The following is a 13,745-nucleotide window of genomic DNA, read 5'->3' as shown; positions in this document are numbered from 1 at the left end:
AGGTGGGAGGACTGAAGAGGTGGGAACCCTGGGGAAGTGGCGGTCTGGAGTCTAGGCGACGGGGTGAGACGGCGCCGGTAGGTGGCGGGAGGGGACCGGGCCGGAGCCGGCGGGAGGGCCAGGTCCGGAGGCCCCCACCCTGGCCTGCCCGCCGCGGCCGCGGCTGAGGAGGAAGATGATCTCCAGATACACCAGGAAGGCCTTGCCACACAGCTTGGAGCAGTGAGTGGACCGCTGAGCCATCTCAGCCGGGGCCGCGGGTGGCTGAGGCGGGCCGAAGGCACTCTAGGAACCCTCATTGACCAGTCCTTCGCTTCTTTACTTTCTCAGGGCTGGGGAGAGAAACAATTCTACAGAATTCTCTATTCCCAGCCCTGTCTGTTGCTGCCACTTGTCCTACCATCTCCACCTGAGGGCGTATCACCCGTGCTATCCTCGGATTTGGCCTCTTGGGCTTTACTTCCTGAACTCAGGGACCGGGGCTCCTAAGGCATTTGTAGTCTCCGCAGTGCTTCATTCCCCACTGTCAATAGCCATTGACAACTCTAGAAGTTATTAAAAGCAAACTGAATACTACAATAAAGTTGAATACGTCTAGTGCCAGACACTGTGCACAGTTGTTTACATGCATTGGCTCATTTAATCCTTTCAACAAGGCTATCAGGTTGGGAATATTATTTTGCACGTTCTACAGATGAAGATCCCAGATTTAAAGATTGTAGCATGCCAAAGATTACACAGCCAGGATGTGGTAGGGCTGAGAGGTACAAACCTGCTCTTGATCTGATGATGAAGCCCGTGGCCATAACCATTACACATACTGCTTCTCCATTTCTGCAGTTAAATGTCGGAATCCATAAGGACCCGTTTTGCTTCTGGCTTAAAGACCCAGTTCCTACCCCTAGTGATGTGTTGTAATTTATCAAGTAATGATAATATCTTGCATTTATCAATGCTTTACACTTTCAAAAGGACTCTCACTTTTTGCTGCTTAAAACAACTCTGTAAGATAGCTATGATTATCTTCAGTTTTTGATAAGATGAAATTATATCAGAATGATTACACATTTTAAGATTATATAGCCAATAGAGTCAGGATTTGAGCTTGGGCTTTTTAACACCAAAATTTTTTTTTCCTTCACTGAGCTGTGTAACTTTAGCAACCATACATTTATTAATTAAATATTAACCCTACATGGTAATAGCAAGCATGATATTTTGAGGCACACTTGGATTTCTGGCTAGGCTTTTTTTCTAGCCATGTGACTTTTAGGCAAATTACTAAATCTCTGAGCCTTCATTTATGTATTATAGGAAGAAGATCTTCTTATCTAAAAGCATATTTAAAGTGATGGTGTAAGACTTAACACATAGTAGATTCTCAGTAGAAGGTAATTTCCTTGTCCCTTCCCACTTTTACTTGATACAATAGACATACAAAGAAAACAAGCCTAAAAATCTTTCCTTGCCTTTCAGAATTTTATCTATTAAGAAATAGGATATCTATATGGTAGCAATTCAGATAATGAGCTCTTTAGGAGCTGGGAAGAAGAAACAGTCATTTCCCAATAAAGTGAACAGGGCTTAGCTAAAAACCTGCTTTCATAATTAATTCTGATCATTCTGAGAGTAAAAAAGAAAAAACTCATATGGAAAAAAATGTTGATAGGCACTTAATGGAACAGAATTATTGAGCCAGTATAGTTGTTCTTGACTGTTGATTTGATACTTCCTAAAGATAATTCTCCCAAAATATGATTCTCTAGTTGGAGTCATGATGAAGTAAATAATGAAGATAATGAAAATAAAATGCATATAAATGACAGTAAGTTAAAATCAATTTTTACTTTAGATATTTTAACAATAATCTGCCTTCAAGCAGTAACTTTAGTTTTCTCCCTAACAGAAATTATGGATGTTGAAAAGAGTTTGGAAAGAGTGATTTTCAACATATAGCTTAACAGTCTGTAATAAAAAATTTCAAGCATAAATGTATAGAGAATAGTATAACCACCCATCACTCCACGTTCAACAGTTATCAAAGTTTTGATATATTTGCTTCATCTATCTTCTTTATCTTTTTTTTTTAGCCTTTGTGCCTCTCTGTGACATAAGGAAAGCAAAACCCCAGACACTATCATTTCACCCCATATATTTCAGTAAGCATCTCTAAAAAGTATAAACTTTTTTAATGTAATCACAATGCTGTTATCAAATTGAAAAATACTTCTTTGTTATTATTATGTAATTGTCACTTCATAGTTAGATTTCCCTGACAGAATAAAAAATCTCTTAAGTCTCTATTTCATAGCTGGAATCCATATATCTGATCCCTACCATTTTCTCAAAGACAAGCTCTTGGTTGTAGGATCATTGAATGAGAGAAGTGCAGATAGGTCTGCACAAATCAATCTCCATCATTAGAAAAATAATTTAAAGCGCAAGCTCCACTGACTGGGCCCTTAGCTTATATCTTTATATACAAAAATGGTATAATTCACTAAAATCTCAAACTATTCTTTTCCTCTGAGAGGCCCTGGAGCCAGGCTACTTGGATTTGAATCCTAGCTCCATCATTTTCTAACCATATGACCTTAAACAGGTTACTTAATTCCTCTGTGCTCTTTTCCTTTCCTGTGAAATAAGAGTATTAGAGATTTATAATATATATTTGCATATTAAAAGCCCAGAGAAGACCTCTTGTAAAGAAACCTCAGTAACTTTGTTTAAACCTCTAATGTTTCCTAAATTTACTTGACTACAGAATTTGTTGGGAAGAAAATTCTACTGTAGATGATTAGGACTAGAACAAATAGTAATTAACCCCATAGTTTATTCCAGTGCACATGTTGAACTCTAGCAATGTCCAATAGAAATATAATATTAGCCACATACATAATTTAAATTTTCAGGTGGTCACATCAAAAAAAAAAATTAAAAATTTTTTTACCTTTTTATTTTGAAATAAAAGACTCATAGGAAGTTTCAAAAATAGTACATAGAGTCCCATGAACCCTTCACCCAGATTCCCTTATGGTGAGATTTCATATAATTAGTCATTTCAAGGCCAGGAAACTGACATTGGTACAATATTGTTAACTAGACTACAGACCTTGTTCACTTTTCACCAGTTTTGACATCCACTCCTATATGTGTGTGTTTGTACATTGTATTGTGCTATACAATTTGTATAGTTCTATACAATTTAGTTTATACAATTGTATAATTCTGTACAATTTGGTCCCATTTATAGATTGGTGTAGCCACCACTACAATCAAAATAGACAGCTGTTTCATCAACACCAAGGAACTTCCTTTTGTACCCCTTTATAGTTATATCCACTCCTGTCTCCATCCCCTGTCAACCACTAATCTGTTTTCTACTTCTCTAGTTTTGTCTTTTGTGAATTTTTTTTTTTTTTTATAATTGGCTTTGGCTTTCTTCGCTCAGCATGATGCCCTTGAGATCCATTCAAGTTGTTGCAAGTATCAGTAGTTCATTTTTTATTGCTGAGTAATATTCCATACTTACACTTATATCAGAGTTTAACCAATCACATGTTGAGGGATGTTTGAGTTGTTTCCAGTTCTTTTTCAATTATAAATAAAGCTGCTATGGATATTTGTGTACACATTTCTGTGTGAACATGTTTTCATTTCTCTGCGTTCAGTACTCAGTGGTATAGCTGCTATACCTTTAGGTAAATGCATGTGTTTAGTTTTATAAGAAACTGCCAAACTATTCCAAAGTGGCTTCACCATTTGACATCCTCATCAGCAATGTATGAGTTATCCAGTTTCTCCATATCCTTGTCTACATTTGGTATTACCAATATTTTTTATTTTGGTTGTTCTAATAGATGTGCAGTATATCTTACTGTATTTTCAATTTGCAGTGAAATTAATTTTAAGGATATATTTTGTGTAACCCAACATATCTAAAATATCATTTTAGTATATGATCAATATAATTGATGAGATAGTGCACATTCTTCATACTAAGACTTCAAAATCCAGTGCATTTTAAACTTAAAAACACAATCAATTCTGGCTAGCCACATTTTAACTCCTAGTGGTTAGTGGTTACTGTATTGGAGATTGCAGTTCCAGAGCAGCAGGAAGTAGGTGACTAACTTCTAGATCAAGTTACTGAAAAGTATGTATTTTTTTCTTTACAAGAAATATAACTTTTTAAAAAGAAATTAAAGAAAAAAAAGAAATATAGCTTTTTTATTTTTTAATCTTTCACAGGAAAGGAATAACAAAACATGCTCTTAATCATCATCCCCTTCCAGAGCAGATTTGTGAAATTTCCTCTACCTGTGACAGCCATGAAAAAGATACAAGTTCCCAAAGGTAATAATACAAAGTATACTTGTTTGCTTATTGCTCTTGCTAGTGGCAAAGGTTTTGTTTTTGCTTTAGGATTGGTATCAAGCCTTGTGCTAATGAAACAAAATAAGAATTTTTATCACATGTTTTTAGTACCGTTGGATTTTCATTCTGGAACAGCTAATGGCAATATGTACTTATTTTCTTAATCTTTGAGCAGTAGTATTATGAAGTAATTAAGAACATGGATTCAGGGCTGGTGGGTTAGCTCAGGTGGTTACAGTGTGGTGTTATAGCACCAAGGTTAAGGGTTTGGATCCCCATACTGGCCAGCCACCAAAAAGAAAAAGAACGTGGATTTAGGAGCAATCTGACATCTGATTTTTAGGCCTGGTCCTGCCACTTATTAGCTGGTAACATTGGACAAGTCACTTACCTGATAATACTATCTCTTATAGAGTGTTGTGAATATAAATGAGATAAAGTGTGTAAAGCTGGACACAATTCTTGGCCTATGGTAAATACTGAGTAAATATAAGTTGCAGTTATTATTTTATGAAATAAAACAGAGGATACTAACTTCAAAGAAGGTTCTGAGAAGCAATTTATTATCATTGAAAAACTATAAAGTCATGAAACCTAGTTTTAAAACCTGGAACTAAACCTCAGATTCTTTTTTTTTTAAATTGACTTCTACATCACTAGGTTGTTGTGAGGATAAAATGAAATTAATATGTGTAAAAGTACCATACAAGTTCAGATACTACAGTGAACATTTCTGAAATACCTGTACTTGTCAAGAGTATATGTTATAAGTGGAATGTTAAAGTATTCGTTGTAGACTATGACTAGAATTATTTGGAAGGGCTGCCATCACTTCTATAGGAATTAGGTAGACTTTTCCATAATGCTTGAATTTCAAGTTCTTCATTTATTTTTGCATCTGCAGATATATTTGTCCATGTGCTTATCAGTTGATAAGTTGCTAAGTAGTTAATGCTGCAGAAACTTGAGGAAATATAATAATTTTTCTGTTTTCTCTTCTCCCAAATTGTGCATTTAGTGAGTCTGACATCACACGAGAGTCACCTTTTACATCAGCCAACACTGAGAATTCAGAGTCTGCTTTTCCAAGTTATACAGGCACAGGGATCTCTACTGAAGGCAGCTTGGACTTCTCCTGGGGATATGGTGTGAGTTGCATGTTATCAGTGGTATAGAGTGCTTGGGAGACTATTCTGGGGGTTAGGATTTGTCAGTATATTTCATTCCTTCACTCTCTTGCATTGTTTCTTTATATTTTAAAACTTAAATTTATCACACTTTGTAATAGTTGTAAAGAAGCATCAATCCTCACCTTCTTTCAGCATTTGCTTTGTTTTATGGATATAGCAGTTGAGCCTTGGAGATACTTAGTGTTTGAGTTAAACAGTTGCAGGTTATTATGGATCTGGGCTCTGGATCTATACCTTTTGCCATGCTCAGTCCATTAGTATGCCTCTCAACCACTAATGTTACCTTGTTAAAAATGTTTTTGAAAGTTTATAATTAAGCTATTGTAGACGGGAAATGTTAATGATATGTTGTTAAATGAAAACAAGTAGGTTAAAGTATGCTGTGGTTCTAATTTTGTTTTACATATATTGTTGCTTATGCATATTAGAAAAAAGAACTAAGGATATTTACCTAAAATGTTATTCAGTTGTTGTTAATTAGGTGATGAGATAATGAGTGATTTTTACTTATTTATCTATTTTTGGCTATCTTCATTAAAAAAATTTTTTTTTGGTGGCTGGCTGGTATGGGGATGTGAACCCTTCACCTTGGTGTTACCAGTACCATGCTTTAACCAAGCGAGCTAACTGGCCAGTCCTAAAATATTGTTTTTTAAAAGACCAAGAAAATTTAAAGACAAATTTTGTGCATAATTTTATCACTTTGAGGCCATAGGTATTTTTGTGTCTTTATCTTCTTTCAATCTGTATTTCATTTGGCCTACAATCATGGTGTACATGTAATATTATGCTTTATTTTTTTCACTTACTATTTTGTAATAATTTCTACAATCTTATTTTATATGGTATTATTGTTAGCAACCTGCTTTTTTAAATAAAAAGGTTGCTAATTGTTAAAACCTATTATTATTACCACGAATTATTTTCCAATCATTTTTGAATGTATATATACTTTCCTTACATAGTTGTATGATATATGTGCATATTATTTTGTGGTCTGCTTTTTTTACTTATACCATTATTTCATTAGATGTTTTCTTTTACTATCTCCATACCTATCAATTTGAATAGTTATATAATATTTCATTGTGATAATATATCATAATTGGAGCTTTCCCATATTACCTGATGCTTGGGTATTCAGTTTTTCTTCATTCATTTGACAAATATTTATTGACCATCTTTATTTTTTAAATTTTATTTATTTATTTATTTTGGCAGCTGGCCGGTACAGGAATTGAACCCTGGAATTTGGTGTTATCAGCACCACACCCTAACCAATTGAACTAATCATCCAGCCCCTCAACAGATATTACTGAGCATGTTTGCTGTCACTGTACGTGACCCTGGGAATATGTAGTGAGCAAGACTTACATGATTTAATAGTCTAATGAGGGAGATTGACAAAAGCAAATAAAATACGAAATGTGATAAGTACTCTAAGGAAGACAACAGGCGCTGGCTGTTTAGCTCAGTTGTTTAGAGCACAGCCTTATAACGCCGAGGTCACGGGTTCAGATCCCCTTACTGGCCAGCCACCAAAAAAAAAAAAAAAAGGAAGACAGTAAGGTGCTGAAATAGTACATTATTAGGGGGATTCACTTTAGACAGGGCTATTAGGTAGGGCAGATCTGAGACTTGTAGATTGAAGAGTTAACCATGTGAAGAGTAAAGAAAGCTTTCCAGACAGGTAACCAGCAGCATATACAAAAGCCCCAGGGAGTATAAGAGCTTCGTGTTTCCATAGGAAAGTGTTTGGTTTGTTCTTGGAACTAGAAAAGGTCAGGGTGGTTGGAGGGTAGTGAACCAGGGGAAGAAGAGCACAAATGAGATCAGAGAGGTAGGCAAGACCATTGCAGGCCATGGTAAAGAATTTCAATTTTATTATAAGAGAATTAATTCATTTATTGTCTGATCAGGAGGATGTAGTGTACTGACTGTATATTTCCATCACTTCTCTCCACATTGTGATTAGTATCTCTTTGTAAGTTACAAATGTCATACAGACGTTTCCCATTCCCCTGCTATCATTTAGTGTTTATTGTGTAACAGATTAAAAAAAAATTTAAATATAACCATCTCACTTTTGACCTTCATTTCTTTACTAGTCAGGATTTTATCTTTAGAAAAATGGAATGTGTTAATATTCATCATAGCTTTTCAATAAAACTTTGCATGTTTAGCTTTTTAACTAACCTGGACTTTTTTAATAGTATATGATGTCAGATATGAATTAAGTTCTTATGCTGAGCCTATTTTGTTTGAACCATTTTTCTATATTTAACTTAATATTATGTGGTTCCATGATTTTTTTTTTTTTTTTTTTTTTTTTGGTGGCTAGCTGATAGAGGGATTTGAACCCATGACCTTGGTGTTATGAATACCTCGCTCTAACCAACTAAGCTAATAAGCAGCCAGCTAAGTTTAATGATATTTTAAAGATCTTTAGGGCAAATCTACCAGTGCTCATTAAATGACATATATTATTTAGTATTTGGGTCCACTTTAATCTTTTGAATAGATTTTATTTTCACTTGTATCAAATTTTATAAAATATTCACAAGGGATTTCATTGGTATTGCATTATAACCTTACATTAAATCACAGAAAATGTAGAGGGAACTAAAATTTATTGAGTATTTAGTAGATGTCTGATACTATCTTAAGCACTAATATATACAAGTTTTAATCATTTGTCATCTTAACCGACCTTAGAAATCTAGTTAGAATTATACTCATCATTTATTCAGATCTTTAGTCTTCATCATCATTTTATTATTTACTTTGAATAAATCTCTTGTTATAAGTTAAACTAATAGGTATTAAAATTGAATTTATGTATTAATTATAAATTTCACTTATTTTTGAACTGTCTTAGTGTTTTTGAGCTATCATTGGTGTATAGGAATACAGTTTCTCCCCCATTTAATTAATGTCCTACTATTTTGCTAAATATATTTATTATTTATAATCATTCGAGGGTATATATCCTTAGGCTTATTTTCTTTTAAAATATTATTTTAAATTCAAAGTTAATATAATGGTGTGAAGGACTTTTTTCCTTTTTTATTCTAATTATATCTATTTAAAATTTTGTAGCCAACAATAAAAATAGCTAATCTAATTCTGTTTTAGTTTTATATGCTTTGGGTTTTTTTTTTTTTTTTTTAATAATCTAGTAAAGTTTATTCTATGAATACAAAGATGTATCAATATTTGTAAATGTATTAATATGATTAACATCAGTGAATTAAAGGAAAAAATATGATCAAACCTACAGATGCTAATAAAGTATTTGATAAAATTCAAATACCATTCCTTGTCAAAATTCTCGATAAGACAGAAGGAAACCCTTGAAACTTGATGAAGACTCTTTAGCAATTGCATAGCAAATACCAGTTAAAACGAAAACATTAAAACTATTTCAATTAAAATAAGGAACTAGACAGAAGTTTTTAAAATTTTTATTTCTTATTTTTAAAATGTTTTTTGGCAGCTGGCCAGCGCAAGAATCAAACCCTGAACCTTGGTATTATCAGCACCGTGCTCTAACCAACTGAGCTAACTGGCCAGCCCAGGGATTTTTTATTAACAAATTTAATTTATTCCTTTGCTAACTTTATACTTCTAATTATTTTTATTTTTACATAAAGGTTGTCATTATACACTTTGTTCAGTGCCATTTTTTTCACTTAATAATATATTTTGAAGAATGTCTGTATTATAAAAGTCTCTGTTCTTTAATAGCTGTATAGCCATTGCTATTACCAAAAAAAAAAAATGCTGCATTTTAACCCTGTATATATATATTATGTTACATAAATGTGAATATATCATAGTATAAATTTCTAGAGGTAGATTTCTTATGTATTTTAATTTTTGGGTGGCTGGCAGGTACAGGGTCCGAACTCTTGACCTTGGTGTTATGACACTGTGCTCTAACCAGCTGAACCAATTGGCCAGCCCCTTTTCTAATTTTGAAAGCTGTTCAAAGACTGACCTTTGTAGAAGTTATTTCAATCTGAAATCCCACCAGGAATGTTTGGAAGGGCCTGTTTACTTACACTCTTGGCCAAACAGTGAATTATCAAACTTTCTCATCTTTGCCAGTCTTTTTTAAAAAAAAAAAAAAGTGATGCAATGAAGTTGGTTAGGAAAATAATTTGCATGACTTAAAGAGAAAATGCTAAGTCTTAAGAGAGTGTGTGCATGTGAAAATAAATACCCAGATGAAGATACAATCAGTGCTCCAGAAGGCTCCCTCCCAACCCCAAAGATAACTACTATTCTGACCATTATGTCCAGTCTTATGTGTTCTTGCCCTTCTTGTAAGTGGAATCATGTATTTGTGGAGGTTTTTTTTTGTTTGTTTTGTTTATTTTTTGGTTTTTGGTGGTTGGCCCGTACAGGGATCTGAACTCTTTGACTTTGGTGTTATTAGCACCACACTTCAACCCACACTGAGCTAGCTGGCCAGCCCTTAGTATGTATTCTTTGTATCTGGCTTCTTTTGCTCAATATTATGTTTTCAGGATTCACACATAATGTTGTACATATTTGTATTCTGTGAACTGCCTGTTTATATCTCATACTCATTTATCTTTGGATTTATTGTTTTCATATCAATTAGTGGGAGTTCTTTACCTTTTAGATCAGGGGTAGGTGTACTTTTCGGTAAAGGGCTAGAGAGTAAATACCTTAGGCTTTGCAGGCTCTATCAGTATCCTGAATTCTGCCACTGCAGTGAGCAGGCAGCCACAGACAATATATAAATAAATGGGGGTGAATGTGTTCCTAGAAAACATCATTTACAGAACAGGTGGTGGGCTGGATTTGCCCCACTGGCCATAGTTTGCTGACCATTGTTCTAGGTTCTTAGAGATTTAGATACCTGTATTTTATCTACTCTCCCTATAGAACTGTAGAACTTTGGGTATTGTACCAGTTGAAAATTATATTTCCCAGCCTCTGTTACAGGTAGGGGTAGCTAATGAATTGTATACACAAGTCAGGAGATTGGGCTTTCAGGGAAGCTATTTTTTTCCATTTATCCCCTTTCTCCTAATTCCTGTCTGGAACATGGAACCATGGCTAAAGATACACAGCCATCTTGGACCATGAAGCATCATTGAGGATGGAAATGATGGAAGAAACTGGGTGGGGACCCAGTATGCACAGAGCCACCATATCAGCTTTTTAATGCCTACCCCTAGGCTTACCTTTTTATGAAAGAAAAATAAGCCTTTATCTTACTTAAGCCATTGTTATTTTTGTTATTGTTACTATTAGCCAAATGCAATTCATGACAGATATGCTCATCCTTTGTTAAATGTGTTATAAATATCTTTTCCTGGTATGTGGCTTTTATAATTTTTACATTTAGATCTTTAACTACCTGGGAATGTTTTTTGTATATGGTATATAGCAGGGATATAATTTTATTTTTCCCATATGCATAATGAATTGTTTCAGCACCATTTATTGACTAGTTCAGGATTTCTAAGCAGGGGTTCTTTTGGCATTTTGGATACAGTTATTGTATAGAAATGTCCCATGTGTAGCAGAATGTTTAGTATTCATGTATCTTTCTATTAAATATCTGTAGCACCCCCACTCCCACCTCTGGTTGTTGTCATCAGTAAAATTGCATACATACATTTCCAACTTCTTCCATAGGTAGGTGATACTGTATCATTCCAGTGGAATTGTTCATCCTTTGCCCAGTGGTTTACCATAGTACCTCTATTGTAGGTCAAGTTTTAAAATATCAAAGGATTTATTCATGGACTCTCTAAACTATTCTGTCCTATACTCATGCCAGTACAACTGGTTTTAATTATAACTCTAGCTTTACAAATTATGCCATACTATCTGGTAGGGTAAGTTTTACTACATTGTTTATTATTGTCTTAGCCAATATTTTTTATGTATGATAGAAGGCTTATTAAATTGCATAGGTCATTTTGGGGAGGACTGTCATCTTTACAATATTGAATTTGGTATATAAATCTATTTATTTAAATCTCTAATATCTTTTTTTTCTTTTTTTCTTGTTTTTGTGACTGGTAAGGGGATCGCAACCCTTGGCTTGGTGTCGCCCGCACCACGCTTAGCCAGTGAGCGCAACGGCCATCCCTGTATAGGATCCGAACCCACGGGGGGAGCGCCGCACTCTCCTGAGTGAGCCATGGGTTCGGCCCTCTAATATCTTTTAATAAAATTTTACTAAATTTTATTCATAAAGATATTGTACATGTGTTAAAGATTAATTCCTAGGTGGCTTTAATTTTTTAAAATCATAATTTGAAACTATTTATTGGGCTGGCCAGTTAACTCAGTTGGTTAGAGCATGATGTTATAACATCAAGGTCAAGGGTTCAGATCTTTGTACAGGTCAGCTGCCAAAAAAATAATAAGAATAAAACTATTTGTTGCTGGTATGTAGGTATAGAGTACCTGTTTTTTTAAGGAACTGAATTCTAGGATAATGTTGGCTTCTGGTAGAACTTCATAATCTTAGTCATGTTTAAAATTTTTTGGATATTTAATTTAAATGTTTTATTTCTCATCTTTTAAAATAGATTAAAATTTTATTAGTTTTATTATTTCTGTTTTTTTACTAAGATGTAATTCACATACCATAACATTTACTCTTTTGAAATGTGCAATTAAGTGGTTTTTAGTATATTCACAGAGTTGTGCAACCGTCACTACTGTCTAATTTCAGAACATTTTTATCACCCCAGAAAAAAGTCTCATACCCATTAGCTGTCACTCCCCAACCCTCCCCCCAAGCCCCTGGCAACCTCTAAGGTGCTATCTGTCTCTATGGATTTGCCTACTCTCACATTTCATATAAATGAATCATAAAATATTTATGGTCTTTTGTGTCTAGCTTCTTTCACTTAGTATAATGTTTTCAGCATTCATCCATGTTGTACATTAGTCAGTCCTTCATTCCTTTTATTGCGGATACAATTCCATTGCATAGATAGACCAAATTTTGTTTATCCTTTTGTCAGTTAAAGGACATTTCAGTTGTTTCCACTTTTTGGCTATTATGAATAATGTTACTATGAACATTTGTGTTCAAGTTTTTTTAGCATGTGAACATATGCTTTGAATAGTCAGTCTTAGGTATATACCTAGGAGTAGAATTACTAGGTCATATGAAAACTCTTATGTTTAACTTTTTGGAGAATAGATTTCTTTTTGACCTGAAAAAAATAGATTTATTGCAATAATTATGATTTTTTAAGTTTCTGGTTAGTATATAAATAATGTTGATGTTTTCCTTGCATTATTCAAACATTTCATTGCAGATATAATCACATGTATGTTAGAGCTTAATTCCTTTAAAATATATTACTTTGTTTGTAAGGTTGAATCAATTAATTTAATCAATTAATGAAATTCAAGTTTTGAGATCAAAATTGCAATTCTGCATATAGTACTTTTTAAAATTTTGAAACAATCTCAAGCTTATGAAAAGTTCCAAGTACAGTAAAAAGAACTATTTTTCCTGAACAATATGAGAGTAAGTTACTGATGTGATAACCCCCTCCCACCAGATATTTTAGTGTATACTTCCTATAAAAAAAAAAAAAAAAAAAAGAACATCCTCCTACATAACCAGAGTGCAGTTATCAAAATCAGGAAAGCTAACACTGCTAAATTATTACCATCTAATCCTCAGACCTCATTCAAGTTTCACCAGCTCTAACAATAATATCCTTTATAGCAAAAGTTCAGTTTACATCATCATATCTCTAAATCTCCTTCAATCTGGAATAGTTCCTTAATCTGGGATATTACAGAAATGAGGTTTTTTTTTCATTGCATTCTTTTTTTTCTGGCAGCTGGCCTGTAAGAGGCTCTGAACCCCCAACCTTGGTGTTATCAATATTGTGCTCTAACCAACTGAGCTAACCAGACAGCCCTCTTATTGCATTCTATTAGGTGGCACATGATTTTGTTTATCTCATTATTGATGATGTTCACTTTAATCCTTTAAGGTGGTGTCTTCCACCTTAATTATTCTTTTTTCCTTTGCATTTAAAAGTATTTTGTGGGGAGGTACTTTGAAATTATGTAGCTATCCTGTTCTTCATAAAACTTTCAATTTATTCATTTATTTATTCATTATTTATTCATTCATTATTATTATCAGTGTGAAAT

At 33.8% G+C, this 13,745-nt stretch overlaps 1 protein-coding gene across 7 annotated transcripts in view; it reads left to right on the top strand.

Annotated features, from left to right (window-relative positions):
* Nucleotides 1-3: 3 nt before the first annotated feature.
* The window catches only part of FAM149B1 (family with sequence similarity 149 member B1), a 70,178-nt gene continuing 56,436 nt past the window's right edge, over nucleotides 4-13,745 (top strand). For all 7 annotated transcript variants that reach the window (XM_063102185.1, XM_063102180.1, XM_063102184.1 and 4 more), the window contains exons 1-3: nucleotides 4-222; nucleotides 4,252-4,356; nucleotides 5,396-5,525. In XM_063102185.1, the coding sequence (XP_062958255.1) occupies nucleotides 176-222; nucleotides 4,252-4,356; nucleotides 5,396-5,525 (282 nt within the window). In that variant the 5' untranslated portion in view covers nucleotides 4-175. The remainder of the gene's footprint in view (nucleotides 223-4,251; nucleotides 4,357-5,395; nucleotides 5,526-13,745) is intronic.

The sequence above is a fragment of the Cynocephalus volans genome, chromosome 7, assembly GCF_027409185.1.
Source record: "Cynocephalus volans isolate mCynVol1 chromosome 7, mCynVol1.pri, whole genome shotgun sequence".
Classification (NCBI taxonomy): Eukaryota; Metazoa; Chordata; class Mammalia; order Dermoptera; family Cynocephalidae; genus Cynocephalus; species Cynocephalus volans.
This window is presented reverse-complemented; position numbering and strand designations above follow the sequence as displayed.